At 40.5% G+C, this 24,107-nt stretch overlaps 1 protein-coding gene across 2 annotated transcripts; it reads right to left on the bottom strand.

The window, feature by feature from the left end:
- Nucleotides 1-3,748: 3,748 nt before the first annotated feature.
- On the bottom strand, nt 3,749-21,631 carry CWC15 (CWC15 spliceosome associated protein homolog). Of its 2 annotated transcripts, none has more exons than XM_051780161.1 (7): nt 21,550-21,631; nt 18,679-18,817; nt 16,802-16,914; nt 15,812-15,900; nt 14,961-15,071; nt 4,739-4,857; nt 3,749-4,208 (listed from the first exon to the last, which is right to left on the bottom strand). In XM_051780161.1, exons 2-7 carry the CDS (start codon nt 18,807-18,809, stop codon nt 4,079-4,081), a joined length of 693 nt encoding a protein of 230 aa, XP_051636121.1. In that variant the 5' UTR covers nt 18,810-18,817; nt 21,550-21,631; the 3' UTR covers nt 3,749-4,078. The 2 variants fall into 2 exon arrangements, with proteins under 2 accessions (XP_051636121.1, XP_051636122.1); XM_051780162.1 differs by lacking the exon at nt 21,550-21,631 and adding an exon at nt 20,987-21,128.
- Nucleotides 21,632-24,107: the final 2,476 nt, after the last annotated feature.

Here is a 24,107-nt window from a genome sequence, read left to right as displayed (position 1 = left end):
CTATGATTGAACAACATAAGAATTCACTGTGTTTGGTTTTTGTGGGTTTTTTTAAAATTTATTTCAAATGAGTGACTTGAACACCCCTGGAAACATTACTTTTCTTTCTGCTTATCCCCAGTTCAAAAAGAGAGTTCAAAGAAGCCTTTCTTAGGAAACATGACTTTCCCAAGTGTGCCTATTTATGGTCTGCTTGCAGTGTATCTTAAGGGACATAAAGTGTGGTAGTAAGGCTGAATTTGCTTTTATTGGTAAATATGATGTGTCACTCTGCCTTCCCAGGGAAGGTGTAGCTGAACTTACACCAAAACACAGACTTTATTTCTCTGGAAAAAGCATCCCAAAATTTTTCACCCAAACAAGCATGACAAAATTAGACAGGAAGTTTTGTTCTTGACTAACAACTAACTAAACTTCATTCCAAAAGTTGACAGGAGATGAAATGAGGACTTGCACGGATGGAAACATTTCTGTGGGCATTTCCTTTCCCTGAATCCGTATCCCAGAGCACTAAGAAATGAGAAAGAAACAAAATCAGAGAAGCCCCTACACGTGATTCTGACTTTCCTTTAAAATATTAAGGCTTCAGGCTCCAAGCTCCAACTAGCCCTAGCTGCAGATACGAATAAACACTTGAATCTGAAGCACCTTCTGAGCATCAGCACATCCCTTCAAGGCTTGAATCTCAGAGAACTTCTTTCAAGTGAAGTGCTTCAAGGTAACATCAATTTGATGGTTTGACCTTGTGCTCAGATCTCTCCTCCAGCATAAAAGACTTTCAGATATTTGTAGTTGTAGAGAGAAATTTCAGCAGCTCAGTGGGAACTGATACCTGCACGGCTGAAAGGAGACACCAGGTAGGCATCAGCTGGGCTGCCCAGGAGGCGCTCAAAGGCAAACATTTACGAGATCACTCCTGCTCCGGGATTTTACTTCAGACAAAATACAAGTGAACAGAGGAACTGGAACTCACCAAAAAGGCTCTCTTTTTTTTTTTTTTTCTTAAATTAAAAAACTCCAAAACTCTTTCCAGGCATTCATAGGGGGCCTACATGGTACCTTTAACAACGTGGAATCCTGAAAAATGCAGGTAATAATTCTGCTGGTTGCAATGTGAAGCCTGTAATATTCAGCCATCTACTCGAGGAAGACAATAAGAGCTAAACATTTCAGAACCCTGTATACACAGCACAATTATTTCCAGCTGCAGGACTATCATTAAGCTTTATTCCTCATACTATCAATCCCTTCAGAATTCTAAAACATATCCCAAGAACAATTTTCAAAGACAAAGCTTTTTAAAAAACCTTAGAAGTCAACTGCTAGTCCCTATGGAAAATAGATCCTGGTTTTCAGTTGCACTGCTAGTGCAAAGACAGCCATAAACAACGGGAAAACTGTTAATAAAGCAAGTGGCTTTGTTTCAAGCTGCCAGTTACAGTGAGTCCAGGTGTTGCTTACAAAAACACAGGATTAAACAATCCTGACCATTAGGAACTGCAAAATACTGCCTTCTTTGAAATGCTGAATGTTAACTTTCATTCACTGCATCTCTTGAAACAAGCTGCCTTTGCCAGGTCCACCGTCCTTGTTGAAAGCTATTTGTCATACCGAACAGGGGTTCCTGGAAAAAAACCCAAACCTCTGGTGGGAGTGGAGGTGTAGAATATCAGTCTAATTTTTTTCTAAGAACTCAGTCACACTGCAGTTTTACAAAAACAAATTATCTGCTTTGTTTTTTCTCAGATCAGTAGAAGGAACACAGTAGAAAATTAAGCATCAATACAGTATCCATACTGAAAGCAGTTCCCCAACAAAAAGCACAGTGCTGCTTTAGATTTTCCAGGACTGGTGAAGAAAACTCAGTAGTTAATGATGCAAAACCCACCAAGAGATAAGGCTTGAGACTCCTTTATTATCATATTGTGTTGGTGTATTGCTGACTCTCAGATTGTGGGTCAGCTTACACTGCAGGAGGCTAAAATACAAAAGCTTTGAGGGGGGAGGTCAGAGATAGGATCTGCAAATTCTGTGGTGGAGCTGAAGAACAATGCCGACAAAAAACCGCAAACGAAGCCGCAGCCCGGAGCTACACTGTCCCTACGGCTCTTTCACCAGAACCACGGAGGGAGAGCGAGCTTTTGGGAAAAATGATCAAGCACACTTATGCGTTATACAGAAGTTTAAGAAAGGGATGTTCCTGCAGGTGTGGAGAAAACTGCCTGCATGCCTGAGGAAGACCTCATCCAGCCCCAGCCACCCGACTTCTCTGAAGTATTATTTTCTCCAAGAAAAGTTACGTCATTCAGGAACACAAATGACGGCATTATGCACTTATGATTTCCATGAGGGTATTGAACTGGCATTTCAACTATGTCTCCCCCTCCAATAAAACCGTACGCTCACTCGCTCACTTCGGCACAGTGATTATATCTTGGAATACTGCAAGACCGATGTATTTTTTTTGCTGTTGCCATGACAACTATGCTGTTAGGTCAGACCTAAAGCAGCAGCTGGCTTCTCCAGACCCTGATAAGTATGGCTCTGAACTTCAACACCCCCCCTTCTAAGTATGTTGCCTATATACCAAGATTTTAGTAGCTTTAATTTAAAGAGAATTACAAACTACACCCATTTTTCTGCCTCCCAAGAATCGTTTGTATCATGAGGCAGGGAGCAGAAGTAACACAAACACATATTTCTCTGGTAGCTGTGGAAGCTCACATGACCTTAAGCATGCTGAAAATCTCGTTTCCAAGTAAATATGGGTATTAGCTGCTGGCATAAGTACGCTATGCATAGCTTAATGAAAGGGTGGCAAATACAGCTAAAGCTAAGGAAAGCTTTCACAGGATACCAGAGTCATGCCCAACAAAAATCTAAAACGTTGTGCTCTCTCATTTACTCTCTTAAAAAGAAAATCAAATACGTTTTCAAATTAAGAGCTTGAAAATACTAAACCACAGTGTCTGTAAGAATGATCTTAACTGAGCATAACACAGGCAAGGAAAAGGGCTAGAATTTTCCATAAACACACAAGTTCTGCCACTGTAACCCCCTAAGCAGAGGTAACTACTACGGTTTGAAAAAGTTATGTTCATATCCAGTGCATCACTTGGCCAAGATTTCAAACGCAAGTGAAGATGACAGAAGAGCAGAAAAAAATAAAGCCCTTCACAGTTGAAATTTTTTTTGCAGTCATTCATATTTTATACTGTCCAGTTAAGTGCTAAAACAGACATTCAAGGAATAAAGTGTACTAAGGTATCTTGAGATCACTTGTTTGATAAGAACACTTGCAAGTTTCTGTCAGCGCTGTTATTACCACTGAAGGACACACACACAGACTGAACCTTGTGGCCACGGGGTTGTGGCTGAGGGATTGAGCACTGCAGTGGTTTATTAAGGAGGGAAAAAAACCTATGGTTCCACAAAGCATTCCCTGCTCAAGGCTCCCCTTGGCATTACACAGCATTGCTCCAGATGTACTGAGACAAGAGAGCCCAAAAAGCAGGAAAGCTGCTAAGAACTTGGAGCTATCCTGCCAAATCTTAACTCGCTTGACTGTAGGAAGAAACAAACCCCGAAGATTAAGTTTCTAACTTGAGGAAGTCTAGTCTGCTAAAGCAAGTATAGCTCTTTTCAGTTCACACTGCTTACCATACTTGGCTTGTCCCCATCTTTGATAATACTGACATTTATCTACATTGTGCAAGTTAGGAAACACCATCACTACAAATACAGGGCATTTTGGAAAGCAATTTAAATGATCAGCAGCGTTTATTGCAAACCAGCTTCTCTATTCTACCATTTACAAGGTGGCCAGTAAAAGTAAGCACACATGAACATAAAAACATTCATGAAACACAAACTGGTTTAATTAAAACTGAAAATGAAAACACATAATGCAGAAATAAAAACTCTAGATACATAGCAATTACTAATTGTGAAGATGCTGATGATCTTGGAAAATCATTTGGGAATCCATGACCAAATATTCGGACTTAAATTCTGAGGGAAAGGGAGGAAACGACCATGACCTTCCAAGTCCTTCTGCACCACTCCACATAAAACTGTACTACTTGATATATTTTTCCATGAACTTCTTGTGAAATTCTGATCGCAGAGTATCATTCACGAATCTTTTGTCCTTCTTTGTTTCGTCTATCCCCTTGGCACAATTCTTGAAGACAACGTCATCATCCCACCTGAAAACAAAAGTTTTTAACTTCAGTAAGTTTGTATGAAAATTAGGTGCAATTTACAAAAAACACAAAAATGGAATTTGATGCTCCTATTTAAAGAACAACTAGTCAGTAGGACTAGATTTTAGTCTTTCAGAAAAGAAGATATATTTTTCTATTCTAGGCATCTCCTACATACTCATGAGTTAGAAGCAAGGTGAGTATTAGCAGATTAAAGGTTATCTTTACAGAAATTAATGACAATTTGAATAGAGCTGAAAAAAACCCTTTAATCTGATGGGCCTAATTTTTGATAAACCCAACAGTAACTGGAATACCTGCAAACAAGAACTGTGTTGAGAAAAAGGCTGGTATTTATTAATTTTAATAGGCACAAGACAACCACTACCTGCATCACTATCCCAATCCCACATTACACTGCTTGTGACAAGATTCGAGGAAGGAAACAAAAACTAGTAGCAGTGATAACATTTTCTGACTGAATAGAGAGAGGGAGCAAGGGGATGGGTATCAGGAAACAAACTGCACAGTACCTCCTCTTCACTTTGAAGTTTGCCTGAGGCTGTGCTGGGCCAGTAAGGTTCAGCAGTGGGTTACCACTCAGAATGTTCTCCATCCTAATTCTTTCTTCTTCAGCCTTTTGCTCTTGTTCCTGAGAATCAGAAGAGGATATATTACTTTTCTACGCTGCTTTTCTCCTCTAGTTGGTAGAGATAATAATTATTTAATTGTGAACACTTGCACAGATGGAACTTTAATTTCTAGCTCAGACTTTTCAGAGTGTTTGGCATTTGTTTATGAGGATAGAAGCAGAGATACTCTAAAGAGCCTAACTTTGCTAATAAACTGTCAAACACTCATCACAGCTCTACTTAGCTGTGATGCCCCATCAAATATTAATTTAAATTCTAGCTTTACCATTTACATATTTATTAAAAATTGTATACAGCTTAAAAGACTTTCTTTATCCTCATGAGAAAAGAGAGTACATCATACAATATTCACTAGGTAGAAGAAACCTTACAGCATGTTGAAACTTCTCTGTTTTCAGCAGCTGTTTAGGTTTCACAACTAAAACTTCCCTCGGGACCAATTAAAAAGGATATTGAGAATTCCTCGGTGAAACTGAACAAAAGATGCCATAAGACTATTTAAGAGTTCCAATATTAAGGAGCAGAAAAATTTTCTTCTCCTTGTACTGTCAAATGCTTGTAACTTAAGCCTAAGTGAAGCAATGCACTACAAGCAACACAAAGTAATTTCACTGCCCACGCTTCCAAGCTCTATTAACATATCTAGTGACTTAAATGTTCGCAGACTTCAGAATTGATGTGTAATATTCATTTTATGTCACCGTATTTTTCCACAAGCTTTCACAAATACTGCCGGGATGAAAGAATCAGAAGGAAAAAGAAAAATTTAAATTTGGATGACTAACCAGGTCTGAAGACATTCTAGTTAAAAAATGAAGTCTCATTAGCACTGCAGGAGAATCAAACCAGGGTTTTTAAAAATTATATAAATTAAAGGCAAAGAGATCATAAGATTGGTGAGGGTTTTTTTTCTGAACTGCAGAAAATTCATGCCTGAGGACTTTTATGGGATCCCAAAAGAGGAAACAATTTCCTTGATGCAAGTGTTTATTAGGTTTAAGTGCTGAACTCAATGTTGATGCTAGCCAGAGCTCTCTAGCTTTAAATATTTAATCAATACTAAGTGATTTATTACTATCTACAACTTACAATATTTTTCAATTAAATTGATCAGGTATGTGAAATTCTGGATGGATGCCCCATCCCTAGAAGTGTTCAAGGCCAGGCTGGATGGAGTTGTAAGCAACCTGGTCTGGTGGAAGGTGCCCCTGCCCATGGCAGGAGGGTTGGAACTAGATGATCTTTAAGGTCCCTTACAACTCAAACCATTTCATGATGCTATGAAATTTTCTTTTAAAATACTTCAACTGTCCTAAGAACACCACGGATTTCACATACTTATGAATACCAGATGATGCAGGATCACTGGTAAAGATTTTACCTTCCAAAATCTACTCAAGTTTTAGTTATGAAAAAACACCCACCTTTACACTGCTTCTCACAAATAAAATGTAGAACCAGCTGCAATTAATTGCCAGTGGGATGACAAAAGCTCCCCAAAACGGCATATTGCTTAAAACCAGGGCACAGCTTCAGCACAAGCACTGTAATGCCCTTATTAAACCACATGCATAGGCAAAACTTGCCTTTGCTGCTGTATCCATGGAGCTTTAACACAAACCACAGCAGTTTAAAGTTATTAACATACATCAACTAAAGTTTTCATTTTCAAACATAGCTCTAAATCCAACATTTGCATTCCAACTTCAGTTATTACCACCACAGTAAATAAGGAAACACAGAGAGCAAAAATATTTTATATGGAACAACAATTTCTCCCCATATTTGAAATATAAACTCATATTATACTTTTCTCTGTGGATAAGAGACAAGAAATGTATGCAGCTTCTCTGCACAGCATGTCAACCTCTGATTTACCATCATCTTTCTGTGTAACATGGAGTAGCCAACAGCAGTGAAATACAATTTACTGCCCTCTGTGTCATGTCTTCCCACCAGAAGTCCAGCAGCCCTCAGACTATTGTACAGCTCATGCATGCAAAGCACTGATTTGAAACCAAGCAAAATCTAGGATACTGGTATGAGCGAAAAACCCAGTATTGATCTTCAGGTGTCTCCTGGGGGGTGATCACATTCTCTTTAAGACCATTAAGCAAATTTACAACAGGATGCAAGCATGTGAAGTTTTCTCTGTGTTGTCCAAAGTGAGGTGGGCTCTGCATCATTAACTTTAATCTTCAATGCTCCATTAAAAGTGAGACACTGAAAACACAAGCAGCCTGGGACAAACCTTGAAAGCAAATAAGAAAGCTGCATACCAAAAATTCATACTCAAGAGAAGGTAGCACTAATAAGACCATTGTAAGAAAATAATAGTCCTCTGTTGAAAAATGCTTCTGTGGAAAGAACTTCTTCCAAGTCCTATACATGCAAACAGACACGGCAGTTTTCCATTTCAGAACTGAACTCCAGGTGAACTCTTCTGAAGGTGGCATGTAGAGTACAGCACAGTCTTGCCCTCAAACTTCCAAGATAGTAACCTCAGCCGTGACCCAAAGTTACTAAACTTCTGCATCACCCATTACTTTATCTGGGGCAGACATTACTATCTTAGACTGGGTTTTTATGATGCATAAAAATGCATCCACACACCACTGACAAATACAGAACTAAAATGCTCTCCACACACAGTGGTTTTTTAATGATCAAAGGTCAACTGGAGTCAGCCAGCACCTTTTGGTGGGAATTACAGTTCTTCTTCCCTCCCTTCCCCCATTTTGGATTTAATCTTAACAGTTCATACAAAGCTGATGCTTCCAGCACTCTCTACCCTGCATGAAGAGAAGTGAAAAGCACTCAGTCATTTGAATTGTAAACACTGAGAATCACTAGGGAATTATAAAGCCAATATTAAGAATCATTAAAAAAATGCATATAGTACTCCAGTGTTCTTATTACATAAAGATGCACACTCAAATTTCCTATAATAAGATTTTTAAAAGGCATGTTACACTTCATCCTAACTTCTATCTGCTTGACATAACCCATGTAATATCCTTCAGCCTCAATTAGCCTGACATAGCTTACTTCCTGACAACAAAGAAAAGCATTATCAGACTGAAGTGATAAAATGTGGTGATAGAAATAAACAACCAAAACTGAAATAACACTTTCAAGAAGTTATTACACTACAGGCAATTGTATAAGACCAAAAGAGGGACTGAGGTCTGGGTTAAGACACCTACAGCTAGACAGGGGCCCATAGGCACCTGAGCTCACATCTCGGCAGAGGTCAAGAGGATACAATATGAAGTCAAGATGGGCCTTCTGTTCATACTAAACTACTCACACAGGAGAGCAGCGACACTCCAGGCTCTACTGACTGCATCTCCACGGCACCACCGTGGAGGTTGGGATACATAACCTGTGCATGGGCCCCAACAACTTGGCCTTTCAGGCTCAACTGAATTCTGTCTAAAGCTGGCTATTGCTAGCAAAATATTGCATTGACTTAAGTGAATTACAACTGCAGAGGACTGGAGGGTGGCAAAAACTGCCTTATAATTGAAAGAAGCGTTAGGGACAATCTTGGGAATTTCATATGATTACATTTTACTTTTGCACCTATTAAATGAATAAAAACAATTATGAACATAACATTAACAGAAACTGTCAAATGTCATTTTATAGTGACAACAATTACAGAAAAAAAATTCAGAAAATACAGAAAAAAAAGTTTTCTGTATTTGCAGTAGGAGATGCTGCAGAGCCCATGGGCACTTTGTGTGGCTCTTCACTGCTTCTCAGCTCTGGTAACAAACACAGTTCTGCTGTCTTTTAGACCTGCAGAGGCAGAACAACTAAGTACTAACAAACTGCATAAGCTTATCTTTGTCATTAAAAATCAACAGATTTAGAGTGTGAAAGCAAAGAAGTATTAGGAATAAATAGGTGTTCTTGCAAAGTTTGTAGTGTGGTCGCATTTGGTGGTGGGAGCAACAAGTTACTGATTGTTCAGTTGTCAGTCACAGAAAGGTGCAGTTTGCCCAGAAACAAGGGGATCTATCAACAGCAAAGGATCAGTAAACCTCCATTTTGAAAATGCTAGGGACCTCTTCCCTAATGACCATGGAACGGGGGACACATTGCAGGGGTGTCAGAAAGCCTGTAACCCTGGAGTACCTCAGCTACTGGGGAAACAGAGGGACCTGGGTTTCAGGCAAGGGGATGAAAGATGCTGCGACCTCTATCAAGTGGAGAGACCTCACTGGGGATTGTCTAGTGAACTCTCCCTTTTATTCAAATAAAAGTTTTAGTTAGCTCCTCTGTCTCTGGGATATTTTTGAGGCTCATAATAGCAGAAACAGATATATTTTTCAGAACAGAAGGAAGTAGATTTGTTGACTAAGGCATCGCCAGTTTTAGTCACTTTACAAAGAAGACTCGGCCCATATGGTAATTTATTTATGGAATTCAGTTGTTCAAAGCTGTTCTAGGTTGGATGACATTTCAATATATTTGCTGCGATTTTCAGGAAACAGGTTAATTCTAAAGACTGGTCTCAAAGATCTTTTTTGCATTATTTAGCTTCACTAAAATTTCCCAAAGAAGGTATTCAAGACAAAAAAAAAAGATAATTTACTAAGTTTTGTATCTTAAGAGACATGACGTGGAGAAAATACTAGGTGTAATTCACAGCGTTGTAAAGTTGACATTTACACTTAAGCTAAGTGATATATTTTGGCCAGAGATACAAAATCCCTCATTTCCAGTCAAAAGAGGTTTTCATTATGTTTCATAATTTTCCACATAAATCTTCCACTGCCCACTCCTCCACCGAAAGCTGGGACACTGCAGGCGCTGGAGCATGGGTTGTATCAAATCAAACAGACCAGACATAACCTTCATAGCTGTCTGAGCTTCACACCTCTGAGGCACAATCTAGCACAGCTGTTCACAAAATAAGCGGCTCCTAGTGCCTCCGTTGTTCTTGTGTGTGGTGGAACAAAGGCTTATTAAGCTACAGCACTACGAATACAACAAACCCACAACAGAAGAAAAGCCTAAGGGGGAAAACAATACATCTGTATTCACTCACCCTTTCTAAAATAATGCCTCTTTGCCTGCCTTTCTGTTCCGCAACACGAGGTGGTTTATAACGCTTTTCCTAAGCCATTTCAGCAAAAAACATGCTATGGATTATTCCCTCACTACAGCCAGCAACGCTGTGCTGTTCAGAGGCAGCGTGCTGCACCAACTCTCTGCAGAGATCCATCAGACATCAGCCACGTTGTAACCACCGTGTTAGGGGCAGAGGCAACATTACACGAATATTGTGGGGTGGGGAATACAACTGGACTGGCAGGGGGAGCCCCATTCCCCGAGCAAGCAGACAGGCATGCTGCTATGTAAATTAGGTCTCACAGCAAGCCTTTGCTGCACAACTGCACTCCACCATGCAGCAGCATAGCTGGGGGAAAAAAAGTGGACAGAACTATATTAACCTTAACTAAACAATTATTCCTTATCTTGCTTTAAGATTTAACAGTCCCTGGGCATGTTTGTTTCTGACAGCAAAGGAAAGACAAACAGTATTGTTACTATGGTTATTTTTTTTTAGTATAGTCCCTACCCTTAGCACAGAGCAAGATTACTTTTACAGAAAGTGCTGAAATTCCTGAAACTACTCCATTGTAATAAAGTCAGTTACCCTACTTTGTTTTCATAGATGTTGAGTAGCTGAAAGGAAGCCTGAAATACCCACATTTCACTGAAGGTTGAAAAAAAAAATAATCACATAATCTGATTTGAATGCTAATTTTTGAATGACACACTGTGACAGCCCTGCCCTTAGCAGCAGGGAATGAAACTCAGTAATGCAGAGATTCACCCCAGTTATTTGATCCTGTGCAAATTACTAACTCTGTGCAACACAGCGATTCAAATAACTGAATGAAACTGCTTTTGCCTCTTTACTGAAATTCTGTCTTATATCACCAGTTTGATATTCTAGTTTTAGTCAGACCCTTAAGATTTAAGGGAAAAGGTTAATATTTATCAAGACTCATTTTCTGATGTTTTATTCCAATGCCTGTGACACGGCTAAGACACAGGGCAGAGCTAAGATCTACTGTGACCACTGGTAAAGTGATATATTTAGTTACAGAGAAACATTTGGTGAAATAAAACTGTTAAGAAAACATATCAAAAACTTTAAGTCTGCCTTCAACTAGGCAAAAAATGACTGGATGTTCAAACAGCTTTGCTGGAACTGCACTTGTACATTCAGCTGCTCACTGATTTGAAGTTTGTTTTTAATTATTTCAATTTACCTTTTAAGGAAGCACTTGCAAATTGAAAATCAAGAGCGTTGTAAAGCTGAATTTAGAACACTGAAATGCTTACATGAAGCCTATCCATGGACGGTTAACACAGACACAGACCCAGCATTTGTACAGTTTTATAAAGACCTAGAATTATTCCACAGAAAAGGCTTTCAAAACTAGAATTTCCTGGTTAGTTTAGTGTCTACTAGAAACAACCTTAGATCACAATTGTGGATGGCGTGAAAAAAGTCAGGACTCCCATGCTCAGTTTTTAAAAAACATTCATGGTATTTGTTTAATGATTCTACGTAATACAAGAGAATTTAAGCATTTTGAGAAGTTAACAAGCTTTGAGAAGAATTGCTTTTTTGGCTGGCAAACTATTACAACCTCTTACAACTAACATTGTCAAAATTAGATTTAGAGGATTTCTACGGAAATTGGTATTACCACATAAGGGCAGTTAACACAGAACACAATGACCTGAAAAAAGCAGATTCTCATATTTTCTTTTTAACTGCTGTCTCACCAGATATGCATTTTGAAAGGAGCAGTCCTCCTTTCACGGCAGTGTAAGTAATGGACACCAAAGTGACGAGTGAAAAGAGTCAACAAAAATACAGTTTACTCTTAACTGAAGTCTCAGAAATAATTGGACTAGCATTTTAATAAATCAAAATAACTAAAGTATCTGGGGAAAATGACATATCGCACAGGTTCGGGATATATTACTTATTTTTACCCACTTAATCTTATTAAGACCCTGGAATGGTCCAAGAAGATGAGAAGAAAAGATACATTAATCTGTCCATATAACAATGAGATTCAAGAATGACCTGCAGAATGAAGAGAGAACAGGCATTCATTCTGCAGTTTCCCTCTGCTTGGACACCAGTTTACCCACACTGCCTGCTATGGACAGCACCATTTCAGCAGATAAAGCATTCCTGTACATGGATTAGGATTAACAGCAAGTACACAATTAAGACTTCACATGAGATGTTATCCTGACGTCAGCTGACTGATTAATACAAGGTTACTTACAAAATTATGTTTAAATTATGGCTTGCAATACATAGCTGTATGAAATCCCCCATATCTGAATGGAAAATGAATTTATATATATATTTATATATAAATATATAAATAAATATATATAAAATATATATTTACATAAATATAAATACTTATATATATATATTTTTACTATAAAATCCTTTGCCAGTATCACCTTATTTCAATGCCATGGAAAACAAGGCATAATCTAAAGAGACTGTACCACTTAAAGCCAACACACATAAGCAATCTTTCTGAAGGAGACCCTTACTTACCTTTAAAAGACTCTTTCCAAGACTGAGCCCCACCCTGGTTTTTACTTTTTTCATCAACATAGAGTTTCCTACTCTCAAAAAAACCCAATAAAATAAAATTCTAAGAATCTGTAGAGCATCCTTTATTTACTGAAGATGCCAGTTTTAAAGAGAGTCTACCTGCCACCAACCAGTGAAAGGATGAATAGTGTAGGTCTAGACAGTGAGTGTGCAATAGTGGGCACTATTGCAAATAAATAACATAGTACTTTTTAGGAAGAAACAAATGTTCATTTCATGTAAACATGCAAATATTGAGTAAGCACATAGCATTGGACATTACAAACTCTGCTTCTGGGGGAAGGAGAATGTCCATGATGGTAAAACATAATACCAGTTAAGAAAGGAAAATAAAACAAGTGCTATCCTAAACACTTCATGGCTTTTAGCACCCTCTAGTGACAAAATTAGAATTTCATGTTGATTCTTACTTTCCACACATGAAAAGAGAAGCACGCACTTGGTTGTCTGAGCTGCAATTTACTACCATTATGTTTCTAATGCAAGTTCTCTACATTGAAATGTGACAAGTTATGCTGTTTAATCGAGATATATAATTTCAACTATCAGGCAAAATGAAAAATCCACACGGACCTAAGCTTTCATTTTAAGCACTGTGCAAGGACAGCTGAAGTCAAAGTCTTCCCTACACATGGATACACCTTATTTGCAGTTTTGTACATTTCACACAGGAATACATGGAAGAATTGTTACCAGTGTTTTTAAGTCATTTTCACCATGTTGTTACCGCAAAAGACAATTTCATTTCTGCGTGATGTGACTCAAATGCCCAGATAAAGAGACGAGACATGTCTTCAGACATTAATGCATGAGACCACTCAGAGGCCAGATGGAGAATCAAGTATCAACAGTCTTCTACAGCAAAATTTCTGCACTGAAGCAGCATGGTACAGCTTTTAGCCTTCCGTACTACTTAACTCCAAAATTGCAGAGCGCACTGGTTTTTACAGGCCTTGTTGATTCTAAAGGTACATTTCTATATTTTTAATTGCTGCCTACAGCAATTAAAACATTATTCTCTCCTAGCTCTTTCTAGTGTCTGCTAGAAGCTATGCCTGTTCACTGCCAACTAAGTACTCATGAAAAACACTAAACTATGAATATGTGTGTTAAGCTACAGGAAAGGTCAGGGGTAGTTCAGTGGCTTCAGAACATTAAGTTGACAGAGCAGCCTTTGATTAGCCTCCTGTTCAGCATTTAATGTGTTTATTCAGCATGTTCTAAAAAACATCTCAGATTACTTTATAAAAAGGTGACAGGTGGCAGGTTTTCTGACAGATTTTTTTTTTTTGTTTGTTTGCTTTGGGGTCTTTGTTTCATTTTGGTTTACTCTAAAGGAGAATATACTTAAAAAAATGGACAAAACTACTCCAGCTGAAGGAAGCAACATTTTACAAATGCACTAAGATGATTTAAGCCCTGTTCAAAAAAAGAAAGCACTTGGTAAAAGTAGATGAGGGAATGCTACATGTATCCACTTCTGTTGCACCCCCAGAGTGTTTCAGCAGTGAAGTTTAAATACCTGGACTCTAAACTCTATTGCAATACAATGTTATAGCCAGTACCCAATACAATTCTAAATCCTGATCAATTTGACAACACAGACTATCCCCAGAAACAGTCCCAGGAAGTCCATTAATCAATCAGGGATTTTGCTAATGCACTCCAGCCCAACAGTCTCTCTTACACAAAGGAGCCAAAAGCAAAGGTTTTAATCCCACTCACAGGAAAACATCTGTAACTACAGGGACTTCACTCCCCTTCAAAGGGCAGAAAACGGTGTTTCTGTCTGTAGGCAGAGATTATAGGGAGGTGTGAAAGCTACATGTGCATTGAGTTTCCCAGTTCTGAAAAGACTGCTGTATTATTGTTCGTTTTTGCAGAGACATTTTTCAAATGAATTTGCCTGTGTATAACCACATGGAAATAGTTTCAGTCTTACAGTTAAAACTGGTGCTCCTTGTCAAGGCAACACAGCACCAATTCTGTGAAAAACAACTACTATATAAAACCTGCAGCCATAAGAAGCAGCATCAAAAAGCACATATCTTTATTTCAGAAATAACTTCTTTGTTTCATAAAAGCTAATTAACAAATTAAATTACACTGGATAGTATGCAGCTCACTAATGCCACCTATACAATTTGGCAGGATAGCTGTCTTCAGATGACTTGCATATGAAAAGCAAGATTATCTTGACTGACTGCCTCTACAAACTGTAGAAGAGAATAAAATATTTCAGTGAGTAAAACATTCAGTATATCTATATTCTTGACAATTATTAGATAGAAGAACAAATACATCATACTTGAACGGCACTGTGTTTAGCAGTTCTTAGTTGCCCTAAGTACTTAAGGCACACCAGTTTTAATAAACACCAGTTTGCAAAAAAAAACAGGTGCTCTTAAACAGGTGAGATTTTACCTTTCGAGCCTGTTCCTCAGCTCGTTCTTTCTTGATTTTTTCCAGTTCAGCCAAAAGAGCTGCAGTGTCATCATCATCACTGTCTTCCAAGTCCTCATCTTCATCATCTTCCTAATAGCAACAAATAGAAGTAAGAATCAGCTCATTCATTTCATTTAATAAAAACAATCCTGGTCTGCCCAGCTAAGGCTGTTATTTGCTGATTTCTGAAGCACGTGGATGCTTGTAGTAGCAGAAAACACAACACAAATGGTGTGTTTGCTCTTGTATAGTAAAGTCAAGACAAAAATATGCTTGTGCTTTCAGGATGACTGCAATTAAAAATGCAGTGTAACTGACAGACCCTAGAGAATGGCCGTCCTCAAACACTTTCTAATCCCTGTGACATCAGTCATTACAACATTGTGCCTGAATACTCAGTCCAATACTGCTGGGACCCAGGATCACAGGATTAAAAAACCCTGAGCTTATTGTCAAACCTTTGACCTAGGTCCTAGATCTCAGCATGAGGAAAGGAGCCAAGGGTAAGCATCTTTTGCTCATGCAGACAGTCATTTGCAGTTCTACCTTTGAGGAATTCTAACTAACCCAGCAGTGGACAAAAAAGTCACCCATTACCCACACTTTAAGTGGTATTTTCAGTTCCCCAGTTTTTGTGTGCTTTCCAAGAACAGCACAGACCAGAATCCTCTGAACCGCTCTGGACTTTCACCACAGTACAAAAACTGTAAAAGGAAGATACGTCGGAACCTGTCTGAAATCTTTAGCAAACGTAAAACTACATATTCCATTAAGAGTAAATCCTGAAGGCAGGACAATAAAAGGAAAGAAGACAAACAAAAGATACACACATCTGTGAGTGGATCATCTGCATCAAGATTTGCTGCAGGAATCTGGTCTAGTCGAGGCTTCTTAGACACAGAAGATGATGTTGTATGTTCTATGGCAGAAGAGTTTAAAGTAAGTCACTTCATTTAACAGCATCTAATGTCAGAAAGCAAAAATCTTCACAAAATATTTGTCTTGCATTACAGTAAGAGAAACAAGCTTATGCTCACTTTTCCCTCACTTCTCAGTCTTAATGCCCATGCTAATTCCTCCCCTGTAGATATCCTCAAGAGAAGTGATAACATCCCAAACTTACAATCTGGCCTCCAGAATTTTTTTAAGTCATTATCTGAGACAGAAAGAATAGCAGAAGAAATAGCTGTGGAAAAAATATCCTTATTCTATATATCCAACTGGAGGATTCCCATTTAGGATCACCCCAAAGCATTACTCTTGGCTACTTTTGCCCAAACCAAAACTTGAAATTTGAAAGCCGTGCAATACTTTTACACCTAAAGTGCTTAAAGTATGCCAAGCTTAGTGCTAAAAATGAGTATTTCTCAAGATGCTCTTTGATTTTAATTATTACTTCCCTGTATCTGAACAGAACTGTGTACTTTCAAAACAGATTTATTGTTACGCTGGTGCTGTGAACACCAGAAGATGAGTCACTCCCCCTTCTCCTTCCCGTCTCGCTTGTCCAAGTACAAGAAAAAGCCCTTTATTAGCTGTATACACTTGTTGCCAATTCATTACAACCACACTGTATCAGCTGGCCTGCATGATGGCCTAGGCTTTTCTACTGGCTGGCCTAGATTCCTGCTAGCATGAAGCCAGAATAAAAGCCAGCAGACATTCCCTTGCAGGTCAACAGCTCTGAACTATCAGACCAATACCCTAAATTCTACTCCCATGACATGCTGTCTGTAACCTGCAAACTTCTTACAACACTAAGCTTCATGCAAGAGCAGTGTCACACAAAGCCTTTCAGATTTTTGTTTCTCTCTTTTTACCTCTGGTTGGTCTGTCTCTGTTCTTCTCTCTTGCAGCGACACGTTCTCTCTCCTCCAGCTCCCTTCTGAAATCACGGTTACGCACCTCTTCAGGAGCATCCTGAGTGGTCTGTCTAAAATAACAAACAAGGGGGAAAGAAAGTCTGAATTTTGACAGTCTGCATCTGGGAGCAATTTTTCCAAGGAGGCAAATAAATCCTGGGGTGAACAGCACTACGGTGACCTTTCTTCATCATTTTCTTCCCCGAAGTTGCTGCTGCAAATCCAGTCTCTGAAGCTTACAGACAAGACCAAGACTAGAACATCCTTTTCATAAACCTTCATAGACCATGACCACTAAAAAAAAGGTTGGGAGAACAAGTAAAACACGAGCTTTAGTGAAACGTCTTGAAACATGTTTGTCCCTCTTTTATATAACACATTGACCAAAAGCAATGAACTCTGTATATCTGAGTCACACCAAGTTCCACCTAGAGAGTGCTGAAATTACTGTGGAAATCTTGAAAAGAACTAAGGGATAAAAACAAGCAGCAATTCCTTTCACCTCCCTGTGAACCTAGTGCTGGAAATAAGAGTGCCTGGATGAAACCCAGACTTGAGCCATTATAAACACATTGTATGCACAGTCTGTCTTTATGATGAAGTATTTAATTTGCTTTTGTAATTAAAAACCTGAACTTGGAATTCCTGTTAGAGCTGCAAAATCCCCCCAAACCCTGTGTCATTCGGGCGAACATGAGTGGGACTGAAACACTGAACTTTTCCTGCAATGATGCAGTCCTGGCAATTTAACAAAGACAACTTTGTATTAGGTATTTGGAAGAAAGAACAGAAGACACTTAATGCTCCCTCCATCTCTCCCTCTCACACAGATAGATTTGTTAAAACATACATTGTTTATTTCTGTACATACCTGTCCCTACACACTTCTTTCAAAGCAACAGACTGGTGTTCCAAATCCTATTTTTGTTTAAAAAACAAAGCACCAGTAAAACACATTTGACAGGACTTTTTGTGCTGTTGATTTTGGAATTCTCCAAAACACTCCAACTCCCTTATGAATATGTATTCTTAAAAACCAAAGGGCCAGGAAGGAAGAGGTGACAGGATAAACATCTACACAAAAAAGCACAGAACAGTAATTTCATGGAAAAGAGTAACATCAGTTAGATAAAACAAACATTTTTAGGTTGTCACATTTAATAGAAATTGTATGTATCACATTGACTCCAGATTTTATTTAATCTTTCAAAAAGATAGCAAAGATTTTTATGCATTTCAATGCATACAGAGGAAAATATTCCTAAGATCACATTATCTTTCTCGGTGGCTAAAGCAATTTCCTCTCACAGGACCTGCATGAATCACCTGCAGTGTTTAACATCAGCTCTTCCAATACATACTACTGCCTGAGTGCTATTCTGTGATTTTCCTGCCTCCTCTTAATGCCATTACCAAGTGGTCTTTTGCCAAGAACATGACGTGGTTTTCCCACTTTTAAGACATGCTCAACCTGGTTTCTCCCATCCCATCTTGCTCTGCAAGTGACAGCACTTTCAGTGGCTTCCTTTCCACTCCACTGCCCAAAGTGCTCAGTCTCCAATGCTCATATTCTCCTTCTGATGTTTCACGCCCACAAGCAGTAACAAATACCACTAAAACTAAACTTCTCCAATCACCTGCACTGCATTTGATCTCCTAGGTCTGCTTTTGAGACTTTCACTTTCAGCCCACTTGTTCAGCATTGCTGCACAAGCTCTGGACCCTGCTCACTATCGAACACATCAACATCTACCATGAACATTTCAGGTACCACTCATAACAAAAATATCTTTCCCAGCCTGCTTTGCCCTAAGACCCAAAACACCAATACTGACCTGTATTTGATTTTAGTATGAGAAGGAAGATCTCTGCTGGAATATTGTTTGGATAGCTGACTTAAATCTCCTTCACCTTTTCCTCTTCCTCCTCTTGCAGGTTCAAACGTTGGCCTTGCTGCTGTCGTCATTTTAACTCCTAAACAATCAAGGGATAAACCCAGTTGTTACTAAACATGTAGTGAAAGACATTCATCAGAAGCTACTTTGCTCCTAAACTATAAAAGCAGTAACAAGTCCCACCACAGAACACCAGCTATCGCTTGACTCCTGATCCTTGAAATTTAAGGAGCTTTTTATTGAACAGAATTTATCTAGATTTTCAAAATAAAATCTTTGCCAACGTGCTTGAAAGACAACACACAGATTCTAACAAGAATATGAAGACACCTTTGTAAAGTAAATAAAACTGCCCAGGAGCTGGTCTCCAATTCTTAAAACAAGCGGCTCAGTCTTGCAACTGAACTCTTTCTCCTACTGAAAAATTGTAGTCAAAAATGACTGCCTGCAGGGAATGATCCCTTCATTATTCCACAAACCATATCTAGGTACCATCACCAGAAATGTTGGTGGACACATAGCACAGCACGCCCAGGATGGTGCTGGTTGTTAAACACTGATGAAGATCACGCAACCTGAGTGCTCCAGCCCTGGCCATGGCCCTGCTCCATTTTCCAGTGCAGGCACAACCCTGGTATGAATGCTGGGGCACGGTCCTTTGGGACCGACCTGTGCAGAGCTCCAGCTGGCCAGCAGCACCTTCTGAAGGGCTGGGGTCAATGTTTTCCTGGTGGCACAAGGCTGGCAACTTCACCCTTAGTAAACAAAAGGTAAATAAAAAAGCTTGGGCAAATGGAGAAGTTGTAACCAGCTCTCCCTGAGAAACTGCAGGAACTCACATATTGCCAGCATGTCCTAAAAAACAAACAGGCTGATGCTGCAAAATTGCTCCTATCAATTATTCTATGGCAAAGGAGTGAAACAGACTCAGCCAGCCTCAGCCATGCAGACACCCTGTCAGCACTCACTGTGTTCAGTGCTGCTGGAGGGGACCCAGAGGCCCTGTAATCCCAAACCCCTATGCCAGCCAAGAGTTGGAGGGGGTTAACCAATGCCAGAAAACCCTGTGTGATCAACCAGCACCACCAGCACTGAGGAAACAGCATGAAGGTGTGTCAGGGGAGGTTTGCATTGGATATCAGGAAAAGGTTCTTCACCCAGAGGGTGGGTGGGCACTGGGACAGGCTCCCCAGGGAAGTGGTCGCAGCACCAAGCCTGACAGAGTTCGAGAAGTGTTTGGACAAAGCTCTGAGGCACATGGTGTGACTCTTGGGGCTGTCCTGAGCAGGGCCAGGAGATGGATTTCGATGAGGGTGGGTCCCTTCCAACTCAGGTTATTCTATAATTCTGTGATCTTAAATCTATCTGAAATGATTCTCATTTCTGCTTCACCAAGACACACACATCCACTAAACACAGCCTAAAGATATTTAGGACACAGAAACCTGCAGAGAATATAAAGGCACTAGTCCTACCAACCAGAATGTTGAACATTGAAGGGTGACAAGAGAACCTACTAAAAATATTAAAAAGCAAAGAAAAAACCCATGACATTGCTTTGTATGCTTTTGTGGTATACAAATATTTATGCTCTACTTATATTATTTGTTATTTAGTCACTTTTAACGAGACCACAAAGCACACAACTTCAGTGTCAAAATTACAATAGAACCTGTGGCTGAAAGTAACATCCCATCAGGCAGAACACAGTTACTGCCACTGACCCACTGAGTGGGTCACACACTGAGAAAACAAAATTAGCAGAAGGAAACACCTTCAAAAAGAAGTGAGACGGTAACTAGGCTTGACTTGTTAATCAAGGATGGCTGATACATTTCACTGATGCTTTGCAAGTCAGCTGAAGCTCAGCGAGACGTTTTAGCTCTGCCTTGGTACACACTCTGCCAGACCCATGATGCAAGAAAGTCACTTGCTCTTGTAACTTATCTATGCTAACTATATGTAACGCAATGGATCCATGAATTCAGGTGAAGAATGGGATTCAATGTGGCTGCATTAGTTTCATGAAGCATTAACAAATTGTCTGGCAAGTGCCCCTGGTTCGCTTATATCACAGAATCAATTAGGTTGGAAATGACCTCTGAGATCATGGAGTCCAAGCCACAACTGATCACCACCTTGCCAACCAAATCATGGCACTAAATGCCATGTTCAGTCTTTCCTTAAACATCTCCAGGGACAGTGACTCCACCACCTCCCTGGGCAGCCCACTTCAATGTCTACTCACTCTTTCTGTGAAGAAATTCCTCCTAATGTCCAACTTGAATCTCCACTGTTGTGGCTTAAGACTGTGTTCTCTCGTCCTGTCACTAATTGCCTCGGAGAAGACCCCCACCTGGCTATAACCTCCTTTCAGGTGGTTGCAGACAGCGAGAAGGATCCCCCTAAGCCACCTTTAATCCAGGCTAAACATCCCCAGCTCCCTCAGCCGCTCCTCGTAGGACTAAGTCAGTCTGTGTTCACCTTGCCCTAAAAGGACTCAAACCCCACCTGAAACCACTCGGGAACGGCCACCCCGACCTCTGAGGTTTCAGAAACGCGGGCCTGAAAAAGTCTCTTTAGCGCTACCAGGAGTTATGGGCCAAGAGAGAGTGAAGTTGAACTGCCTCGGCCTCGCCGGGCTGCGCCCTCCCGGGGGGTGGGGGTCGAATCGCAGCGCCGGGCCGCAGCCAGTCCCCTCGCTGGGGGAGTTCCCCCCTGCACCTCCTGCCTCACGGACGCCTTTCCCCCCTCAGGGCTCCCCCCGCAGCCCCCCCAGGCCGCCCACCCACCACCCTCCCGGGCACTCACAGCGCGGCCGCCTCCGCCCTGCGCACCAGGCCCTACACCGGCGCCATAGGTCCGCCACGCGCCCACAATGCACCGCGGCGGGAGGCGGACCATAGAGAGGGCCGGGAGTGAGGACCATAGAGAGGGCCGGGAGCACGTCCGCCATGGCGGCTCTGAGCGACTTGGACTAGTGGGAGGTGTCACTGCCCGTGGCAGGGGGCTGAAACTAGGCCGTCTGTAAAACCCCTTCCAACCTTAACCATTCTTTGATTTTATATTCACTGCTATCTCTGTAAAGAAGCCAAAGCATGAACGAGTGTCAGTCGGGGATTAAATTTCCCCTTTAAAATGCAGTTCCTTCCTTGTTTTTACCGTTCCCTGTAGATTGCACTTTACCATCAAACTTCTGCGAATCCACACGAAGGTACGTGAAGTAAAAGGCTCTTTGATGTGTCTACAAATTAACACGGAAACATTTTTCCCTAGCGCTCTGCAGCCAACATGCAATTTAGAACAGAGCCCACAAGAGGTCCCACAGATATTGCCATCCCGGGAGCTGGTGGAAAGCAGCAACGGTGGAAAGCGCACCCTTTGGGTCAGCAAGCCATCAGAGAAAGCACTTGGAAGAAGTGGGCCTTTAACATAGAAAGAAACCAATTATTTTAAGCAGTTTTTCAAAAATGTTTAGCTTCACTCCGAAGTCGGGTAAATAGTAACAATAACAACGGTGTCATTTCCTAATAGCTACCCCTGTCAGTAACCAAGTATCCACCATCGCACTTTCTCATCTGCAAGCCTCAATCTGCACCCCGTGAAACGGGTTTATGATTTCTTCCACTACAGGCAGTTTAGACACAAGATCACAGAGAAGTCTGGCTTTGGGAATTTGGTACTGTTGGGCTATAGATCACAGAAGCCTGAAATCAGTGCATCATCCTATGATAGTGGGTGTTATTCCTAGACTACAAATCTGTGGAGGAGCTGTTTCACTAATTTGACTGCAGAATGTTGTATTTTTCTCAGTAACATGTCCTGAAGGCAGTGCCTACTGTTCAGTTGTAACAGCTATCTGGAAGAAGGTATCAAGTCTCTATTACAGACCTCAAGAAACAAAGGGACTTCTCTTGCTGTTATGTTAGAGGAAAAGGCAAACATTCTGTGTGTGCTAAAAACTGGCACAGTCCCTGCTCTGAACAGATTGGAAGATTCTTTAAATAGCAAAGGAACGGCCTAGTGTTTTTGGCCAAAATTGTTCCCCAAGCAGCTTTCCTTCCCCCACCTTGTGTGTATCACTGAAGTACAAGTAGTTGTTGGATATTGGTAGAGTGGAGGTGCCTGAGACCTAACTCCTGAAAGTCTTGTTGCAGAGGCACCTAGCCTTCACAGGCCCACAACTTTTGGGTTTAAAGATCTCTGAATATACAGATTTTTACCCAATCTTTAACTTGTTTGGACTCAGTTTAGGTCTAAGAAGTTTAGCATCATGCTTTCTCTGGGGCCTAACAGATCTCTTTCCCACTGAGGTGCTCAGGGAGCCTTCATCCAGCAATGATTCTCAGATCTTGTCTGCACTCTTCGATGCCGCCATCAGTCTCTCAGTCCCTAGAGGGCACATCCTGTAACTCTTTCCCAAGCAGGGCTGATTCCGCGTGTGGGTAATTATTGCCCCACCAGGCTGGCCAGCTCCAGGCTGCTTTGCCATTTAGGGATGTTCTCCCTGTGTTTTTGAAGTTGATTAGCCAAGCATAAGGGAAGGGATTAAAGATCCATCAAGAAAAAGAGCATGGATGTAGAAGGGAACACCACTCAAGTTCAATGGCAAAGGTGACAAGTATGAATTCCCGTATTCCAGATGATGCATTAAAATGTCATCAGACAGTGTAAACAACCAGACAATAACAAATCCCTCTTCCCATGTCTGCTCTAATCTTTGCTGAGCAATTTGGCTGTAGCAGCCCCTAGAAAGGTATTGTGTACTGCATGGAAAACATGAAAAGCAGGAGAAGTCACTTCCTTTGATCATTTCCTCCAGTGATTAATTACCCTCACAGTTTAAAACTGCACCTTATTTTTGCGTTTCCAACCATAGGTGCCTGTTGTGCCTTTCTGTGGCAATTTTAAAAGCCTGTTTTCTCACCAGACATACTTTGTAATCCAGGCTTGCCACTGCCTTTGGATAAGGTAGGCAGCCTGGGTTCTTCTAGTCTTATGATTGTTTCCTTCCTCCAAACAATTATTTGAGGGCTTTTTCTTGCTCCCTATCCAATTTATGAACAATAAAAATATAAGAACAGTTTCGGCATCTTCTCCATCAACATGAACTAGAGAGATAGAACCGCTTTTCTCCCCCAGCTTTCTACATGGTTGTTTGTCTGAGGACCACACTGGCATTTTTACCCACACCACTACCTTGGGTACTTGAGTCCAGACACATGTCCATGGTGACCCTTGAGTCCTTCTCAGGGTTGTTGTTTTCTGGATTAGAAAATTCCAGGTAGTTTTTGAGCTGAGACAAACATATTTGGCTGTGTTAAAGGCTTCTGTCTCAAAAATAAATCCCTTGCTGGTGTCACTGGCAT

Source organism: Manacus candei, unplaced genomic scaffold, assembly GCF_025592945.1.
Source record: "Manacus candei isolate 608988 ecotype Guabito, Panama unplaced genomic scaffold, ASM2559294v1 h1tg000014l, whole genome shotgun sequence".
Classification (NCBI taxonomy): Eukaryota; Metazoa; Chordata; class Aves; order Passeriformes; family Pipridae; genus Manacus; species Manacus candei.
This window is presented reverse-complemented; position numbering and strand designations above follow the sequence as displayed.

Excerpts from the sequence above, each read along its gene's own strand:
- CWC15 (XM_051780161.1), bottom strand. The coding sequence starts at position 18,809 with ATGACGACAGCAGCAAGGCCAACGTTTGAACCTGCAAGAGGAGGAAGA. Across the intron at positions 15,901-16,801 it reads CAGAGACAGACCAACCAGAG|AACATACAACATCATCTTCT; the intron begins GTAAAAAGAGAG and ends CTTCTGCCATAG. Across the intron at positions 15,072-15,811 it reads CAGATGATCCACTCACAGAT|GAAGATGATGAAGATGAGGA; the intron begins GTGTGTATCTTT and ends TGTTGCTATTAG.